This window comes from Rhamphochromis sp. 'chilingali' (assembly GCF_963969265.1).
Source record: "Rhamphochromis sp. 'chilingali' genome assembly, chromosome: 11".
In the NCBI taxonomy this organism is placed as follows: Eukaryota; Metazoa; Chordata; class Actinopteri; order Cichliformes; family Cichlidae; genus Rhamphochromis; species Rhamphochromis sp. 'chilingali'.
The window spans coordinates 20,745,821-20,766,848 of record NC_137938.1 but is presented as its reverse complement, the minus strand read 5'-3'; the positions used below and the strand labels follow the sequence as shown (position 1 = coordinate 20,766,848).

At 42.1% G+C, this 21,028-nt stretch overlaps 1 protein-coding gene across 1 annotated transcript in view; it reads left to right on the top strand.

Annotated features, from left to right (window-relative positions):
- Window positions 1-21,028, top strand: part of itga8 (integrin, alpha 8) — a 43,745-nt gene that overhangs the window by 18,557 nt on the left and 4,160 nt on the right. The window contains exons 14-25 of the mRNA XM_080897318.1: window positions 3,288-3,333; window positions 3,422-3,529; window positions 9,210-9,265; window positions 9,889-10,046; window positions 10,167-10,298; window positions 11,261-11,328; window positions 11,851-11,998; window positions 12,661-12,753; window positions 16,454-16,533; window positions 17,020-17,100; window positions 19,272-19,377; window positions 20,510-20,668. Of these exons, the coding sequence (XP_080753444.1) occupies window positions 3,288-3,333; window positions 3,422-3,529; window positions 9,210-9,265; window positions 9,889-10,046; window positions 10,167-10,298; window positions 11,261-11,328; window positions 11,851-11,998; window positions 12,661-12,753; window positions 16,454-16,533; window positions 17,020-17,100; window positions 19,272-19,377; window positions 20,510-20,668 (1,235 nt within the window). The remainder of the gene's footprint in view (window positions 1-3,287; window positions 3,334-3,421; window positions 3,530-9,209; window positions 9,266-9,888; window positions 10,047-10,166; window positions 10,299-11,260; window positions 11,329-11,850; window positions 11,999-12,660; window positions 12,754-16,453; window positions 16,534-17,019; window positions 17,101-19,271; window positions 19,378-20,509; window positions 20,669-21,028) is intronic.

The window sequence follows — 21,028 nt, the reverse complement described above, 5'->3', positions numbered from 1 at the left end:
GAGATCAGAATTAAAAACAGTGTACAATAAATACACACACAGGAGTTACAGGTTAAAACTGGCGGAGGCCCTTTGGGAGGAGCACGCAGAGAAGAAACTCATGGGTGGCACAGCTTTCTGCCAACACACACACAAACGTATAAACACGCGCGCACACAGACGTGCAGGGCTCGTGTCGTCTGTCATTAGAGAGCTTGCTGACGGAAGTGAGGCACACACACACGCACACGGTGTGTCGTTGGCAGGCTAGTAAAGTCACACTGTTCAAAGGAGCCTGAGACGTTTGATCAGCATTATGAGAGGACTGCAAAGGCGTCTGGGAGGCCTGCTACAGCTGCCATGCGCTCTCATTGTGATTAAATGTCATTAGTCGACCACAGGAAGATGGATGATGACTGTGCTCCAGTTTTATGGATTTTTATCTTTAAGAATCATTTCAGATATTTGTCTTTGGATTTCAGATCAAGCAGCGTGGAACTAAACGAAAGGTAGATAGGACAAAACCTGAAAAAGCAGGCGGTACAGGGATCAAAATAACACACACAGCTCACTGCTTCAAATCAAGCTTCATTAAATCACAGACATATCTGATTTTGTGCAAAACGGCCGGGGTCAGTTGTGTATCACATTGCCTTCAAATGCAATTTTGGTTTCATTTAACAGGTTAAAGGCCAAAAACCCACAATGTTTACCCGACAGTCGCTCTCGCTGAAAGACTTTTTGATTCGTGTTTATTTGGTTGGAAAGTGCAAAATTGATTAAAGGCCTCCAAATCAACTCTAATATTTGGCGCCCATTTTTATTCTCATTTCATGCATGATACAGGGCCTTGGTACAGCCACTCAGTCTAGCACAGGTTAACCTTCCTTCTAAGTAACTTTCCTCTGATTGGCTGCCCCTCTCAGGGATTTTTGAACAGCAGGTGGGTGGCGCGTCAGTGCCTGAGATCACCGTATTAAGGATTTAACCTCTCAGTGACACCTCACGGAGCCTAGAAAGTAGCAAAAACTGCCTGAAACAGAGCATTTAGAGTAATCTGAGCTTTTGGCACACCGGGATTACTATCTCTGACGTGTTTAATATAAACCACCTCTCAGCACTGGGTATATATGACAAAATAAATAAAAGCACTAAGTGTGTAATAGGTGCAATTTAAACAAAACCTGCCATACTATGCAATCTAGAAATAATCCAGGCAATTATCCTGCTCTGTGGTGTAAAAATAGTGTTTCAAATGTGTGTAATGGCTGGCAATTTATTGAATTGTCCTAAAACACCACACATGAATCCAAGAATGAGGAAAACCTCTCTCTGAAAAACTACCTCTTTTTCCACTGAGAGCCACTGATCTTTGGCATTTCATCATCGTGTCCGATCCCCCGCAGCTTTCAGGGCATACATCCACTGACAGCTTGACAGTCTGTCTAAACTCTGGATGGAGGTTGTGTTTTCATAGCCCAGGATGGACACCATCAGCTAGCAGCTCAATTACCGAAATCATACCTGCACCTAGAGATGCCCTCGTTGAGTGATGCAGCCTGCTCGTGTGTGGCTATGGCTCAGTGGGTCTCTGTACACACACACCAACCTCAAATCAACAGTGGTGGGCAAGCTTTCCTGTGTATACGGAAATGGAAATGACATGGAAAAGGAAAGTAGGCCGTTGGTTGATTTAGCTCCGGATGAAGCCATGTGCAAACTTAAACTCTTAACCCTGAAGTCACCCTATCCTCAAATAAGCCTCATGTCATGCGTCTTTTTTAGCAAATGCAAGCATTAAAATAAAACAGCCAGCTGATGACATGAGTGGAGTTACATTTTCCAGGTTACATAACTGCTACAGTTGGATGGGCTCTCCCTCTCACCTCCTTCTCTGTTTCTGCTAAAAAACACACCTTCTTCTGATGGCTTTCACAGATTGTGATTTAAAAGCCAAACATCATCCTTTTCTGTCTACACCTCACCTTCTTCTGCTTTTCCCCCTCCGTTCCCAAACTCCAAAATACCAACATCTTCACATCCGTCCTCATTGTAGCATTTTTAGTATAACACACACACACTTACATAGTGACATAGCACACCCCAGGAGAAAAGAGACAAGGCCTAAATGTTTAATGCTGCGGTGTCAGGGGGACTCTGCGACTGCAGCCAAAGGCAGAAACAGATGTGCCTCACTCAGATTCAATTAGTCCCTTTCTTCTTAAATACACAGGAGAGGAGTGGCACAGCAAATGACAAGCGAGGGTTACAAGACTACACTTCCACTTGCTTCCATCCGTTGTCCTCATGCAGCAGGTTACCACAACACGAAGGGGCTGGTAGTTGATATTAGTGCTGAAATAGTCAGCTGATTAATGATGCTATCAGCACAAAACTGATTAAGTGTCTCTCGCTGTTTGTCTTTACAGTTTTGTTATGATATATCAAAGAAATTCTAGATGGAATCTGAGATGCTGCAATTTTTCCACCGTGGAGATTTGAACTTTTGCCCTTATACCCAACCATGGAGACTAAATTATTTAAAGGCCCAACATTAATAAACTAATCATAAGAATAATAAGAGATTAATTAATAATGAAAATAGTCATTTGCTGTAGCCCCCGTGGCCTCTCGCTGTGCAGTCTCTCTCAACATCACACGGCTTAGGTTTCTGCTGCATCTGGCAGCGGTGGCTTGCATCCATTAAGTGCCTCTCTTCAGTTTCACATTGTTTTAATCAGCTCTCGTGTGTGTGTGTGTGTGTGTATATGTGAGTCCGTGTCGGCGTGCGGCTTTCATTGGTATGTGTCCCCCGACCGCAGCCATTAAATACCGGCTCCATTTTAAACTTTGAGAGCCAATTAAAAGTGTGTGTTCATCACAAATCCCATGAAAACAAATAAAAATCACATATAGATGAAATCTGGTGCTGCTTGCAATTAGGAGTCGTTGCTACGCGGGCTGTTGGGAAATGTTGCTGTTTAGCGAAATGTGATTGTGAGCTTTCTAATGGCCCTGGAATGCAGCGTGGGGTCCCTGTCTGACAGCACAAACACACAGGGAAAGCACACGCATGACACAGTCGTGCAAACGCTGTTTGTGAATTTAGTCTGAAGAGGGTCATGTGTGAAAGGCAAAGCAACACGATATCAGAATATCAATTCTATATGACAGTCTGCGTGTGTGTGTAGCTGATTTGTGTGTAGTTGATTTGAGAAGTCTGTGTCTGATGAAGATTGCTGGAGACCTTGAAATCAGTCCCATCTGTGGCATTCTTTGAAGCTCTCTGCTGCTCTCTCACTACGCAGATCTGATCGTGGGGGCTTTTGGCGTGGGCAAGGTGTCAGTGTACAGGTAAACACAAAAAAATGTGCAAGACTCCCAAGTTTGGGGATTTTGGATCGTGTTACAGGTATGCATCTGTTTGTTTGTGTATGTGCAGGTCACAAGCTGTGGTATCTGTGGAAGCTGAAATGATCCTGACCCCCAAAATCCTTAATCCCGACGACCGACAGTGTCACCTGCCTCAGATGAATATCATGGTTACCTGGTAATTACAGTCTCTCCGATTCATAACCATGTATTAATATAACATAGCCTGGTCAAAGTAAAGTCACACATTCATATTTTGATGGACCACCTTCAGGTGATGACGGCACGCATTCACGATGGCATCGTCTCGATAAGCTTCTGCACTGTTACAATAATATTCTCCACTCTTTCACAACCTGAGCCTGATGAATCTCGGCATTATCATATACAGATGTGGCCCTGCCATCAGGGAAGAAGAATCTGTTGATGGAAAAACCCGATGAGTCTGTATATTCAGATAGTTAAACTGACTCCACTGCCCCACAGGCTTGTATGACAGGCACTAGACGGGGCAAAGTTGTGTGTGAACACAATCCCTGAATAGTGCTCATAGGTGTGGTTACAAAAGTTATGCAGTTTCTTTTTTATTTGTTTGTTTTTTTTTCTTTCTTTTTTTTACTAACACTGGATTTTTTGACAAAATCCAGTGTTAGTAAATCTGGCCTCAGGCGTGATGGGTGTATCACTCCATCTCTCTTCCTACCCCGGTGCACCCATCACTCTGGAACAGGGTAAATCTGGACTCCTTTTTCCATTGCTCCAGAGTCCAATCTTTATGCTTCCTGGCACATTGAAACTTTTTTTAAATTAACATTACTGATAAGTGTTTTTCTTAAGGCTACACAGCTGTTTAGTCCCAAACTCCATGAGCCGTCTTTACATTGTGCATGTGGAAATGTTTTTACCTTCACTGTTAAACATGAACGTTCTACTGTTGATTTCTTTACAGTCTGATTTTCCCAGCATAAATGATCCCTGATCACAGTCAAGATTTTTTCCATCTACATTTCTAATTTGAAGGTGGTTGGCCGTTTAGTTGCCAGCCGAAATGTTTTAATCACTGCAGTAATTATCCAATAGAAGGCTCTTACCTGTTGGTTTAGTTAAATCCAGGTGGTGACCTTTGTTTTTTGGCCAGGCAGTGTATTAACTGTGATTGAAAGCACCAGTATATTAACTTCTTCAGCTGCCCTCTCCTTACCGATAGACATAAACGTTACACATTTTTTGAAACCAGTACTACTCTGACCAGATGCTGACTCCTTGAGCTTGAAGGAGGTTAGTCAAAAACCTCCTTCATCCACTTCTAATTTCACTGCCATTGTTTACTTTCAATCTGACTTTTGGAAACGGACCTATTTATACATCTTAACTGGATATTTATTGTTGTACCAATGTTTTCATGCAGCACTCTTGGCAGGGTCCCTCTTGAAAAAGAGATTTTGATCTCAGTCAGATTTTTTTTCAAGGTTAAATAAACAAAATCAAAGAAAAACAGAAATCTACAAGAGTACAATAAAAGAATGTGCATCATTACAGAAATCTATATTCTGACTCTGCTGCACATTTTGCAATTAAACAGGCGAATCCTTTCCCACAGAATAAAACGTTGATTTCCTTTTGTTTTGTGAGATGTTTCTCTAGCTCGTCACCACAGTCTACAGTTTGTTGTAATTTTTTCCAGCTGGGTCACTCTGCCGCTTCCGTTTGGCATGGCATGGTGAGAAAAAGGCGGTCGAATCCGCACCTACGGTCGAGTTAAAAATGAAGAGTGACAGCTCTTAGTACCTAAATTAGACACTTTTCCAGCGTTAACGCCTTTGGTCAGTTGTAAATTATTTCGCAGTTTGGAAAAACGGACCTTGCGTGTGTTTGTGTGTGCGCAGATGTGTGAGTGCATGTGCAGGTGAATGAAAGTTAAAGGGATCAAAGTCTTAAGCAAACATAAGACTAATGAGGCCCACTGCTGCTCTGAACCTCAGATCTGTAAAAGAAACAATCCTGCTCGTACTGTATCCTAATATGCTGTGCAGTATAAAGTTTCCCATTTTACAAATTACACCCTCACTGACAAATATTTCACCTCTGCGCTCTAGATGTCTGCCATCGGCCAAAGTCCGTTTGTCAGTGTCTCTGCTGCAATAACACAGCAGCCCACTGAAAAAGCCCACTCATATGACCCGGAACCTCAGATTTACGGGGCTCTGCAATTAATCTGAAACGGCATAATTCTGTTTTGATTATATTATTGTTGGTGGGGGTGAGCACGCTGGCTTTGAACGGTCTGGGGGTGAGTTTAGTTGAGGGGAGCCAGTCTAAAGGCTCCTGCGGCTTCGCTTCAGTCTATTGTTGGTCCTGACTTTTTGGGACAGGAACTGCTGTAGGACTGTTTGGACGGAGAAGTGGGCTCGGCTTTATGCCATCGCGGTGTCTGCGTAGTGGTGTGTGAATATTGGCAGTGAGAGAAAAAAGAAAGGGGTTTGGGCTGGATTGACATAGAGCCTTATACTGTGGAGTATTGTCAAAACAAAACTCAGCCTATTTAAATAAACCGCTATAAAATTATGGTCCAAGGTATGGAATCAAATAGGACTTTGGACATATGCAAACACGCAGTGATTCAAACAGCAGCAATAGAATTAAAGGCTGTTTGAGTCTCTTGTGTTTCAGAGACATTTCCCTGCAATTTGAACTAGAAAGGAGCATAAAGGGTGAAATCTCCAGCCTGTGCTTCATACATCTCCATTACATTTCAGTCACATAGTTAAGTATCTGATTTCCTAAAAAATAATTACCCAGCGGTCTTTGACTCTGAAGGTGGTACAACAACACTGAGTGTTTGTCTGAAGTGCTTCCACTGTCTTCTAAAATATTCTGTCTGCTCCAGGATCAAAAGAATAAAACATTTGTACTTTTCCCCCCTCAAATACAAACAGACATGGTAGCTTTAGATGAAACAGGTTCTTGCACAACAGGAACTGAAATTAAAGCATACGTCGATTATGTTTACATGTTTTTTAAATAAGATGCTTGTTCTTTATTTGTCATTTCCAGCTTCCTTGATTAGGTTGTTGTTACTTGGAAGAGGTTAGAGACGTTCAACCAGTATTTTCTTATCCAGTTTTTAAATGTGAGGGAAATGAGCTTTTTAACTGTGGGTTCTCTTAGCTTGACAGATCAGTTAGAGGAGACGAAAAGGCAAAATTTAAAAGGAAACCCACTCACTTCTTTGGTGGTAAGTGGGGAAATCTTTGTTGATGTTACGCTCACACGAGGGAAAACAATGACAAAATGATTGTGACTTTGTGCAAACTCATTCATCGCCTTTCCAATGGTTGCTTCGATGGTGGTTACCAGATCTGTGACCACTCACAGTCAGCCATAAGGTGAAGTCTGCTCTCAGTCTGCAACTGAATAGAATAGAATAGAATAGAATAGAATAGAATAGAATAGAATAGAATAGAATAGAATTCAACTTTATTGTCATTGCACATGCACAGGTACAGGGCAACGAAATGCAGTTTGCATCCATCCAGAAGTGCTTTAGTGATATAGATATATTACAATATATATTAGCAATAATATAGATATGTGAGTATATTACAGAAATGGGTCTATTATGGTATGTTATAATGTACACGGTATGAAGTATGTTGTGAATATTCTATAACTATAAGTATGTACAGGCTGTAGTGAGTACAAGCTATGTACAGGATATGGACAGGATATAAATATGAAAAACTATACAGAATATGAAATAAATAACTTTACAGAATCTGGGATATACAGCTATACAGAAATGGGAACTATGCAAGTTGTAAACAGTTGTAGGATTAAAGATTATCGAATGTACAGAATGATTATTTACACATGGAATGATTTCCAACTGGAATGGGGTCCAGTTGGAAATCACACGTAGTCTGTTTTTGATAATAGTCAATGTGATGAATCTGTTGCTGTTTATCGCAGATCTTTGCCATCTACAGACACAGAAATTCACATTAAACAGAAATTCATATATGGACAGAACCTCACAAATTTGAAACAGAAATTCTGAAATCCTCCCACAAATAGTGACATCTCACTTTGTGACGTCTGTAATTGCCTTGCAATCAAAAGTGTTGGCTGCAGCTACTTGCAATCGGCCTGTGATAGCAAAAACATTCGGTGCGATCACCGGACAGCCACCGATTTTCCTAGACACAAAGAGGATGTGATCCTATTTTTACTCTGGTGTGACTGAGCCTTGACATGTTTTCCCTATGAACCCAAGAGGCAACGGCATGTTCTGTTCATAGCTTGTTTGTGAGGCCAAAAACAATTTGTCCCAAGCTTAAACAGCCCTTTTAAAGATTAGCTGGTAATTATTTTTTCAGAAAATCTCATGCTCAGCTCTCTGATTTCAATGTAGTGGTTAAGATGCGGCACAAACTGGCGCTGGGAGAAGAGGATGAAGAAGTAGAGGAAAGAGAAAAAGGCGACTGGTCTGTAGCAAGTTTTAGGGCCTGTTATTTTAGAAAAGAACTGCGCAACATGTTATCCAGTCGTCTTGGAAATGTAAGTGTTTATATATGAACCAAATGGCTACACTCAAGGCCAGGGTCAAGAGAAACACTCATAAAAAAGAGGGGGGCCGACAACAGAAACCATTAACCCCCCCCCCTCTCCAATTGTATGTCATAATGGTCTGGGGGAGGTGGGTTTCCGACACTGTGCAACCTCAGAAGCAGCTCTGATGCAGAATATCAGTTAATTTCAACTATTTTGTGACTTATTTAAGGCTAGAGGAGGAAAGTTCTATACAGTAACAGCTAAATAAAGAGCCGGGGCTGTCGGCAGTAAACTAGGGGTCATTTCTGTGTTGCGTGCACTTAAGTTTGGCACACAGTGCTTATTAACATCACACTCGAGCATACCCTTGAACACCGCACACATGCAACACATATTTACTACGTGTGAAACTACCTGAAGAGGTTATAATGACTCAGGGGAGCATTTTTTAACAAAAGAGAACCTGCACTTTGTCATACACACACACACAAACTAACATCTGCATCACACTTGAAGAAAAACCAGCTCATCATCATTGTGTCATCTAATTGGGAACCTAATTATTAGCAAACACAGGAATCTGCAACAGCTGCATTCTGCTTGTTAGTGTTGGTGAACTGAAACCAAAGAAATAATGATCACATGAAGCACTGTAATTCCCTCACACTGGCTCACACTTGCTGAGTCGTCAGTGTAAGAGGAGCATTGCATCCACAAGCTTCCCCAGATTAGTGGTTATTAACAGCACAGGCCTTCCTGTGTGAGAGTTCCTGTCCTTGATTAAAGTGGCGATAACGCACATGCACGCTCAGAAAAAACACTTGCACATAGGGTAATACCCACATAAATTGAGGAAATGCAGAAGTGTTTCCCAGTCTCCCATATCTGTGTGTCTAATGGGCAGGGGGCACTGTGGTAATTCCCCGTGCCCCGTGGAGTGCAGGAAGGAAGAAGTGCCTTGTTTGTGGGTTGTTGTTTTTTTTTAGTCATTCTGATTTTTTTTTAACATTTATACAAATGTCATGAGAATGTGTGGAGAACACATGCAGCAAATAAATGAATAAATAATAAAAATTAAATTAAAATGAAACTTCTAGCTAGGATCTTTGGAAAAGCCATGTTAAAAAAATCCTTTCTCTTTAACAGCACTTGGGAAATCCCTTAAAAAAAAAAAACCCTGACATTTCCAGTAGTGTGCACCAGTTTGCGTTCTCTTACACACAAATTAACTAGAACTACCATCGGAACACATGTGAGACTCAAATTTGTTACCTCTTGTCTCTTTTTCCAATTTTCCTTTCTCGTAGCCTCAAAGTGGATGTTTGTGCAGCCGTGAGTGGTGTGGGCATCCCCAGCTCTGTAGGTAAGCAGCTGTGCAGTAGCTGAAATCGGCTCTGCTGTACATACTGTATCATTATTAGAGTTTCCTGCTGGGAATCTTCTGCTCTTATACACCAATCAGAGTGGAGAACAAAGGTGGGTGTGAGGAGCAATAGATGAGATAGAAGACACACAAACACGCAAATGCAAATAGGACTTTATCCCATATCTAATGGAAAGTCACATCGAACCCAGACCCTTTAGAGCATGGCTGTGAAACATAAGGCCCAACAAAGACTTCAGTCCACAGTGGAAAAATATGAATTAATAAAAACTGTATGTTCTCTTTGTACAGGGCACCCTGGGCAATCTGCTAACAGATTTTTTCCTGTAATTTTATTTATTTATTATAAAGAAAACACCCACTGTTGAAGTTGCAGTTCTTTTACTTACAATAAGAAATTTTCAGGAATTAAATATTTAGTTAAATGTCTTTCACTGCTTTGCCCTACTTAAGATCAAAGTGGGCTGAATGTGGCCCGTGATGTCAAATGAGTTTGACATCTCCGCTTTAGGTTCAACAGTTAAGTAGTGTCGGATTGGCTGAATCGTCTACCTGTTAACTCAAATTTAATCTCTACTTATTTATTATTATCTTCTGTGCAGACCTGAGAGCGGAGCTGCAGCTCGATTGGCTCAAAGGCTCCAGGGGTGGAGTGAAGAGAGTGCTTTTCTTGGACACCGAGCAGCCTCAGCGCATGGGACTCCTGAGGCTGGGTCACAGTCGCCCACGTGCATGCCTGAGCTACACAATTTACCTCAGAGTGAGAAAATCAAACCGTGCACACGAACACACATACAAGAAATAGTTAATGAGCTTTGTAAGTGAGGTTGTGAATGACTGACAGCACGTTTCTCTCATTCTCATTCACACTTTATTCCAGGAGGAGGATGAGTTCAGGGACAAGCTGAGCCCCATCTCACTCGCTCTCAACTACAGCCTGGCTCCAGCTACTCTTGACCAAAGTCTTCCACCTGTCCTTAACCACTACAGCAGCACCTTCCTCCAAGAGCATGTAAGCATACATGTTGTATGTACATATAAACACATAATGCTGTACAGTACAGTGTACATGGCACATCAAAGAAGGATTTCTCCTTAGTTGGCCCTGTTTAATGGATTCTTTGGGGGAGCTTTTCTTTATCAGAAGAAAGGAGGCTTTAGGTTGTTGAAGACCTATGGAACAAATTTGTGATTTGTGACACTGGGCTGTAAAAATTGAACTAACTCAACTTCGCTAAGCCCAAAAGAGATCCAGAATCGACCTGAGATCATATTTTATTCAGTCATTGCTTGATTTAAAATGCTTGTCTTGGACACAAAAAGACTGACTCCCAAATATAAACCATCTGATTCACCTAAAATCAACTTGGAGTCTATCATTTCCCGGGATGGGACAGCGCAGTTTACCTTTGCAGATGAAACTGTTATAATCTAGAGTTTGGAGCAGTATATTTACTTAATAAAAATAGCAAAAAACTAAGAAAGGCCCTGATGTACGCTACGATCCAGCTCTAGGCCATTTTCAGACTTGTTATGATGGAAGAATATGCACTCGTTTGGTTGCGCTCCCATGTGTGAATTGAGTTAATATAAACATTAAGAAGCTTTTCAGCACTGAACTATGTTCACTGGAAACATGGATCATATGAGGTCATGGTGAAAAGAGGAGCACTGCCCATATTGTTTATCGTTTTTAATAAGAAGGATTTATTTTATTGTTTCCATTAAAATTAGCTCGCTCAGTTACACTTCCTTAAATTTTTGGACGTTAAGTGTCGTAATAAAACAAAACAGCAACAAACCGAGGACTATCATAGTAGCCGCAGAGAGACAGAAGTCAGATCTCTGCCCAAATCAGGCAGCAACACAACAAACCAAAGGCCTGTGTGAATGTGTATATGTTATATATATAGAGCACCTGCATCCTTCCGTGTCCTCATCTCACTCCTCTCTTTGTGCCCCTCTTCCTCTCAGGCTTACATCCTCCTCGACTGCGGCGACGACAATATTTGTATCCCGGACCTCCAGCTCTCTGCCAGCATGTAAGACGCGGCGGCACCCTTTGACCTGAACTTCTAAACACCCAACACTTCAGACAGCCAAACGCAGGCACCCACGCACACACAGCGAAACCAAAGCAACTGTGTCTGTTATTCCTCACACAATGCGCCAAGTTTACACTAAAGTTGCTCACATTATGGCCCCGTTTACCACGGAGCGTGTGTTTGTGAGTGTGCTCGTGTGCATGTTGCATATGTGAATTAACCTATTCTCCACAGTGCTTCCAGCTGTTCGATATCTCCATGTCAGCATTATGCAAACATCCTGTCAGCATTTACTGACTGATTAACACACACACGCGTGTGCTGGTGGGGTTATTGTTGGGGTCGGAGGTACTGCATTCTTTGCAGCTGATGAGATTGCACATGTCCAGTCCCGAAAATTATTAACTAGAATTTACAGGGGAAAAAAACACATTTGTTTTTTTATATTTAATTACAGCAAAGTGCTTTATTTCCTGCCTCTGCTTTTTTCTCTTCCTGCAATAAAACGCACAAACACAGGGACCGCACAGAGGTGGTGATTGCAGATGACAACCTGGTCATGTTGACCATCACTGCGGTGAACCGAGGAGAGGGAGCCTACGAGACAGAGCTCTACGCATTGCTACCGCCTGAAGCTGACTACATCGGAGTAGAGCGCAGGGTGGAGGTAAATACTCACGCACACTCTTTTACACACATTGCACACAGATTTGTCTGACATCAATTATCCCAGTTTAATGTTAAGGGCCAGAAGGGTGGATGCTGAAAATAGATAAGACCAAAACTGTTGTCTCATCATCATTGAAGCCAAGTTCAAAAACTGGGAAGTGGGCTATTTGAGGCTTCAGTTACAGTCCGGCATCGCATCCTGTTGTGTCTTTGTGGTTTGTGTTTGTTAGACATGATTAAGGCAAGGCTATCAGCCGGGTATGCTCTACTGGCAACAGCTCAAAAGCCCCTATTATGATTTACAAGCTGCATTAGTGACCACGGAAATGGATAGGGTCAACTTCTGTGTGCATATGTGTGTTTACGTCTGCGTGTGTGTGTGTTTGCACGTGTGTGCGCTAATGAGTGTGTAATGGGGCTGTTTGATTGATGACATTGTTACTGTCAGAGCATTCATCACTCTTCCTCTCCTGTCCTCCCCCCCTGCCTCTCTCCTTCTCTTTTTCACCCTTCTCACTCCCATCCCCCTTTGATGGTGTTATACTTGCCTCCCTTTGTCTTTTCGCTCACCACTTGACTCTCACTGCTCTCTATTTGTCACTTTCATTCACTGTTCTTGTCCCACTCTTACTGTCTTTCCGTACCTTGGATCTCCTCTAGTCTCTCTCTCAGTTAAACTGTGAGTACAAGTTGATCAATGAGTCCAGGATGGTGGTGTGTGACCTCGGGAACCCGATGGTGGCCGAGACGGAGGTGAGTTCTCGCACGTAAGCGCAAACACACACACAAACGCAAACACCCACGCTAAGAAGGCGCAACTGTTAGGCCTCAGGTTTAATTCGCCCTGATTGATGCTTTCCAGTGATTGCTGATGTTCACCTTGACCTCCATTCCACACAGTCTGATTCACAGGGCTAGGCTTTGCATTCAGTCCAAGCGTGCATGTGTAGTAATAATCCATTTAGGTCGTGCGTGGCTGACACATGCAGGAAGCCAAGGCTTTGTAAAGTAAAGAGCGGTCCCATGTTACATGAAATTCTACCACTCAGATACACAGAGATGTGCTACAAAGCATGACATGTGTGTGAATGTGGGCTTTTGTTGTTTTTTTAAAGGCGTCAAGGCTGGCAGAGAGGTGCATTTGCTCTTTGGAGGTGACACATAGCATTCTGATAAATCAATTATGCGGTCATGTTTCACTGTTGGGGGAGGAGAGCATAACAAGAGCGTGTAAAAGGACAAGGCATGCATACACGTGTGTGTGTGTGTGTGTGTGTGTGTGTGTGTGTGTGTGTGTGTGTGTGTGTGTGTGTGTGTGTGTGTGTGTGTGTGTGTGTGCATGCGCAGCTCTCCAGCTATCCAGATGTTTCCCATATTGAACTCTGCGCTTGCCCCATTGAACGTTCAGGAATCCATGAGCTGATGCAGAACATACCTCCATGTCCCCCGTACAGATTCTGGTTGTATTGTGCAGCTAAATAGTTCTCATCACTGGTGGTCAACCCTCTGCTGCATGAACAGAGCGATGAGTTAAGGGTACACGCCTGAAGGGAAGCAGTTTTTTTGGCTTTGGTATTTGCATTCATCTGCCTGCCTGCATCTCTGTCATCATTCTTCCTCTACTGGTCAGAATCTTAGTTTCAGTCATTTATCAATCAGTGGAGTCCTACTTTGAAGATGTGTTTTTTGTTAGTGTTTCACAAAATTGCAGTGCTTAAATTACTGATTCCAGCAAAATATAAATGAAAAATACTAAATTAATTGATTGCAAATTTTTGTTATAGGAGAAATGCAGTTATACACATATCATATTTATAGTAGCTGGAGGCTACTGGAGAGCATTAATGGAATGAGTAATGGCTGCACACAGTTTCCAAACCACAAAGTGATCTAACATAAGTATCAGTTCTAGCCACATCACATCAGAAATACAGATTTTATTTATAATGGCAATAAAAAAACTCTCCCCACCCTAGCACCGTTGAATCCAGACTGATTTCAGGTTTAAAACACCCAGATGTATTCAGCTAACCGCTTTTGTTGCTCACATATATAAGGCAAAGGAAGAAATCTGAATCTTACATTTCACTTTAGTGGTTCCCTCTTCTTTTGCACTACTTTTAGTTTCTGTTGCTCTCTTGCTTCATCTTTTTTTGTGACTACTCTGACACTGTGGCTCTTTTTCTTTTCCAAAGTAGAGTTTCTGCAGCTTCTCGGTTTGTTCCACCATTTGGAAAAGAAGTCGCCAGTTCCACATTTGAATAAATACATTTGTTTTTCAAACAAACACACAGAAGTCTTAATCTCTTAATTCAGGTGTTTTCAGTCTCATTGCCACAGTTGTACAAAAACATCTAGCCATGCAGTCGGTTTGCAAACATTTTGAAAGAGTGGCTCGTTCTAAAGAGCACACTGAAATCAAGCATGATGCTGTAATGGGATGTGACTGTTCAAACGCGTCAGTACATGAGATTTCGTCCCTCCTAGATATTCCATGATCATCTGTAAGTGGTTTTATGTGGTGAATGAATCCTCCCTTAGTTGTGCTGCAATAGACGTAGGCTGTCGGGGGATTCCCATGATGCATTGAGTTTTTCCCTTTCCAGTCACCTTCCTCACTCACTATGTGTTAACAGACCTCTCTGCATTGAATCATATCTGTTATTAATCTCTGTCTTTCTTCCACTGCATGTCTTTATCCTGTCTTCTTTCTCTCACCCCAACCGGTCGCAGCAGATGGCCCCGCCCCTCCCTGAGCCTGGTTCTGCCGGAGGTTGCTTCCTGTTAAAAGGGAGTTTTTCCTTCCCACTGTTGCCAAAGTGCTTGCTCATAGGGGGTCATATGATTGTTGGATTTTTCTCTGTATCTATTATTGTACGATCTACTGTGCAATATAAAGCGCCTTGAGGCAACTGTTGTTGTGATTTGGCGCTATATAAATAAAATGAAATTGAATTGAATTGTTATTGCAAAGTGGAACCATTTAGGAACCACAGCAACTCAACCCCAAAGTGGCAGACCACGTAAAGTTACAAACTGAGGTTTCCTAGTGCTGCGGCGCACAGTGTGTAAAAATCACCAACTTTCTGCTGACTCAGTAACAGCTCCAAACCTCTGACGTTAACATCAGCACACAAAATGTGAGCCGGGAGCTTCATGGTATGTAACCAAGCAGCTCTTGTAGCAATGATGAGTAGTAATGTGTACTTTTGTTCAGGTAGTGTAGTTTAGAGTCAGGTGTGCAGGGAAAAAGAGAGGAGTGTGAGTTCAACGTGATCCATGATCTTGATTTGAAATCACTTTTAATCCTCCAGCTGGTTGCTCAAAGTTTGCACTTTCATCCGTCTTTAAACATGGTCGCTGTGGTCAGTTGAAATTTTAATAATAGTAACCACCTTGTGATGCTGACAAGAAGTATTACATTGTCAGCGGAAAACCCTTTAAACCACTTCATTGGCATAAACCACTTCTCACTCTGTCGTTCCAAAGAATCATTGTTCTGTTAAATTATGAGCTAAACACACTGCGCGAAGCGTTGTGGCTGCCAAACACAGGAGCCGAGTATTTTAGCCAAGCTGCAGTTTTTGGAATACACAGTGCGCTGACGTAAGGCAGAGAATATAACAAAGATGCATTGCTTTGAGAAGGTTTAGGCGGATGTTTTGAAGATTTTCTGCACCATGAAAGCACAACCCATTTTCTAACCGACCTAAATTCAAGCTGTCCACAGCGACTGAAGGACAGTACTGCAAACATTAACTCCCAGCTTTCAACCACAGAGTTCCAGGTGCCCTAAAGACAAATTTTAAGCTTCACCCTCTCTGAAACGGGAGGTAAAAGTGATGACTTCTCTCCAAATGGTTTGTTCTCACTTGGTGCCTGTCTCTGTAGAGCTTCTCTGCCTTGCTCATCTCTCACATGTGTATCCATAAAGATAACTTGACTTTGTAGTCCCACACTCCACCATCACTCCCCCTCTCCTCCCCCAGGTCTCCCTCTTGAAGTGCACGTCTGCATGCTGTCATTTTCCTCTCTGATCCATGTGCTTGACCTGTTGTTCAGCAGAACTCACATACCCGTGCACACACATGCACACGCTGCCATGCCGTCGATGATGAACTAATTCCTGCATGTGTTTCGAGTTAGTCCAGAGAATTTAAACTGAGGAGACACAAGAAACCTAACTGTGGCTTTTATGTGTCTGTGTGTCTGTAGTCTGGCTTTTTTCTGATTTAAGAATCTCGCGCGCTATCAACACACACAACTTTGATAATCTGCCTTTGAGAACCCAGAAACTGATCTAGTTAATGTGACTTTTTATGTACAGATGGATTTTATTTCTCTGTCATCTTTCTTTAACAGCCCCTGCCCCAACACCCATTCTTTCTGTCATGTTTTTGATCAGTTCTCCCTGTTTTTTGTGTGTTTTTTTACATGCTCCTGCCCTCACCAGCTGTCTGTTGGCTTGAGGTTTTCAGTCCAAAGGCTAGAAGATGCTGGACCAAAAATCAGCTTTGAACTACAGATCCACAGGTGACACACCCACCAGCAGTCATGCTCAACCCCCCCCCCCCCCCCCCCCAACCATCGTCACTGTCTCTGTCTCTTTCATACACGCACAAAGAGCTGTTTGTGTTTCATCTGATCCATGTAAATACGTTTCGTGTCTGTCCCGATCATGTTGCTGTCTGTGGTTTGATGAAACTAACCGCAGACGCAGAAAAATACAGATGGCCCCGAGGAGCTCCAGACAGGAGACAAGCTCTACACAAGATGCCCACTGTGTGCTTAATAGCGTTATTTTCAATATCTCACATCGCTAGATGCAGTTTGACTTTTGCAATCCCCCTGCTAGGGGAATTCTTGTCAGAGTCATCTGAACCTGAAAATCCGGCTTTATTATGAGTTCATCTTGAGTTTTGGTTCTGTTTGCACTGTATCAAAGCCTCACTGGAAATAATAAAATCAGTTTGTTCTTTTTATAGTTCTTTTATTTTAACCGTATGAATGTCTCCACAGCTCCAACAAAGATAACTCCGACAGCAACCTGGTCAGTTTGAATCTGTCTGTCACCGCCCAAGCTCAGCTTGATTTACGTGGGTGAGTCAACCATTGCTTAAGTCTCTGAGACACGGTCGCCGAATGCTTTGTTGCCTTGAAACAAAGCATTATTCTAATTATCCTAAAGATAATTTGTTAATATGACAATCTTGTTTCAGGCTAAACTTCTTTATTTTTATTGTAGGATATTATTAAAATGCTTGAATTTGTGCTCCCTGTTCATCTGCAGATAGAAACAAAGAGCATAAAAACACATCTCTAGTCATAAATCTAAGCTAATCACGTGCACATGGAAAACCTTGGAGCCGCTGGCATGTTCATGGATTCCCGTATGCCTGCTGATGCACACAAGCGCACACACCACACACACACACACACACACACACACACTTCAAAGCTTGGAGCCTTACTTGTTGTTGTTTGGGTGTGGTCAGCCGTACACACAAACACAGCGGGACCTGGTATAAGCAAGACGAGGGCATGCTCCTATGTTTGCACTGTAAAAATGTCCCTGCTCAGATGAACATTTAAAATTTAGCAATTCACATTTTAATTCTCTGTTATTAGTGGGGGTGGTGTTTGCTTCAGTCTGATGCGATGTCTACTTTAATCCTGGAATTAAGTAAGATATTTTAATTAAGCTCATCATGGAGAGCTGCTGTTTGCTAAACTGGCTCAGTTATGTCCACTTAGCTGCAAACATTATGCCCACAGTGGGGAATGTAAACATTTTTGCCCACTTAGCTTAGACTACCATGAAATTATCAGAATGTCATCATCAAGAGGCAATTATAGCCCACAGTACTGACAATTCCACACCAGAAAAATCTTCAAACATTTTACTATTTCATATATATATATATATATATATATATATATATATATATATATATATATAACTGCACTAACAATGCCACTTCATTAGGTACATCTTTGCCTCCAAAGCTGCTCTAATTCTTTATGGCATGGATTCAACAAAGTGCTGGAAACATCCCTCAGAGGTTTTCGTCCATATTAACTCGATAGGATCACATAGTTGCTGCAGATTTGTTAGCTGCACATCCGTGATGGGAATCTCCCGTTCCACCAAATCCCAGAGGTGCTCTGTTGGATTGAGATTTGGTGACTGTGTCGGCCATTTGAGTACAATGAGCTCATTGTCAACTTCAAGAAACCATCTGACATGATTTGAGCTTTATGACGGTGTGTTATCCTGCTGGAAGCAGCCAACAGAAGATGGGTACATTGTGATCATAAAATACAGGCTGTAGTACTGTGTTTACTCAGTACTACAGGGCCAAAAGTGTGCCAAGAAAATATCCTCCACACTATTACACCAGCACCACTAGTAGCCCAAACCACAACAATTCAGGATGGATCTAAATTTTTAAATTGTTTACAACGAATTCTGACTCCACCATCTGAGTGTTGCAGCAGAAATCGAAACTCATAAGACCAGACAACACTTTTCCAGTCTTCTTTTATCCAATTTTGGTGAGTCTACGCGAATTGTAGACAGGAGTGGGACCTGGTGTGGTCTTGTGGTTCAAGGTTCATGTGCATTCAAAGATGCTCTTGTGCAAAGCTTGGTTGCCACAAGTGGTTATTTGAGTTACTGTTGCCTTCCTATCAGCTTCAAGGAGTCTGGCTGTTTTCTGACCTTTGACATCAGCAAAGCTCACTGGATGTTTTCTCATTTTGGACCTTTCTCTGTAACCTTAGAGATGGTTGTGTGGGAAAATCTGGCACCAACAAACATGCCACATTCAAAGTTGCATAAATCTCCTGATCCTTAGTTTCAGCTTCACCGAATCGACTTGGCTATGTCTGCATGTCTAAATGTGCTGAATTGCAGCACATGTGGGGTTGCCTGTTTAGATATTTGTGCTAACAAGCTGTTGAACAAGTGAACCTAATGAAGTGGCCAGTGAGTATATGTTAAAACTAAGGTAGTTAGTATTGGTGCTGCACTGTATAATCAGGCAGCATTGTCAGGGATATTTTAAATGGTCTGTTTTTGTCATATTTAGAAATAAGAAAAATACAAATTTAGAAAGTTCCTGTTGCCTTTAAACACAATATTTCTAATAAAAACTGAAAAGTATTAAATCAGGATTTATATGTGCAAATGCACTTAGAAAAAGTCCAAACCTATCCATGTGTACATGCATTATTATCACCACACTGTTTCTCTTCCCTCTTCTTTCCAGGGTGTCTCATCCCTCTCAGGTGGTGCTGCCATTCCCAAACTGGGAACCGAAAGAGAAGCCCATTAAAGAGGATGATGTTGGACCACAAGTCACACACATCTATGAGGTAAATTCCCTCCCTTACACTGAAACACAGCTGGGCAGTCTAATCAGCTGTGAGGAAATGAACGGGATGAATTTGTAGATGAAGAGATTGAGAAATGGAAAGGTGAGCTATTTTGTGTTTATCGTGCTGTTCAGAAAGTCTCGTCTTGGATGAAAAGAGCGGAAAATAGGTGTGGAAACTTGTGTATTAGGCCACATCAAAGGGTAGGGGCTCTGCAAGATGAAGGACACAGTAAAACCAGTAGCTCTATAAAGAATTAAACTCTGGCTGATCGAAGGTCTCCAGCTGAAGAGCAATTACTGCTGCAAAGGCAGGAAAAAGCAAGACAGCGGGAACCAGGAGCAACGAGAAAACAAGGCGAGCAGGGAGCATGGATGCAAACATTCTTAACTGGGGTCATAGTGTAATAAATAATAATTATTAAGAGGAAAAACAAGGTCAAACAGGATCGTGGGGGGGGTGGCAGACAGGCCGGCGACACTTAACAATAGGGGCATGTGCATACGTGCATCTGTCTCCTATACATGTGATTTCTTTTTATTTTAAATAGATGGCAGCTTCATTGAACCGGAGCGCTGCGGTGTCTGGTCTGTCCCGCAGCTGATAATGATTTTCATTTGCCGTACTTTTCCCAGTGGGCAGCTGCTTCTAGTTAGAGAGGACAGAGGGTTTTTTTTCTTTTCCTCTTGCAGAATTCCTGCCCTGCAGCAACAGGATCATGTCCTGTTTGGATGACTTGCTTCAGTGTTAATGACCGTGTGCATATGTGAGGACATATATATATATATATATATGTGTGTGTGTGTGTGAGAGAGCAATAGACAAAGAAAGGGGCGAGTACAAAAGAGGGTTTATTGAATTGATGGTTCATTTAAGCTCATAATTCAGTCATCCTAAATTAGATATGGAATGATGAAGCTGGTGATGGTGTAGGTTTTACTTGTCTTGTATTTCAATCCCGAGAGACTCGAGGCTGCATTAGTATTATCTTCATTATTATGAAAACACAGGTGGCCCGTTTCATCATCCCACAGTTATGATAACCTGATTAGAGCTTTGGCCGCTTGAGACCGAGGCCGGAGAATACTGACAAGTCTCGCTGTTTTTTCTACCGCCTCGCTCTCACCCGCAGCTCCATAACTCCGGTCCCAGCAGCATCGGGGAGGCTGAGCTTCACGTTGGCTGGCCGTCTCGCTTCCGCGATGAGAACCTGCTGTATGCCATGGAGATTAAAACTGACGGACCAGTGAGCTGCCGGACAAACACCAGCCTTAACCCGCATGGTTTAGAGGTAACATGAAATATACAGTGCGCAATACAAGTATGCAGCCAAAAAACAATCTCAAGAATGACATGTGGGTGTTTTGCTTTTAATAAGAATGAGTCTGTTTGCACATTGTGCATTTCTAACTGATCATTTACAGCACCTACTCATACAAACCGGCTTAGGTACATTTTTTTATTCATACCATTAGTTATATCTTTTTCTATCCCTTAATGGCACCATTTATGCCATTCACTCTTATTGCCGTTATTCTTGTGTTCTTTGTGTGTTTTTTTCCCCCAATAGGCTCCATACAAGTAAGATGGATTGTTATGTTTACAAGCAGAAATGAGAGCTGGAATCATTTCCAGTATCTATGATATCACG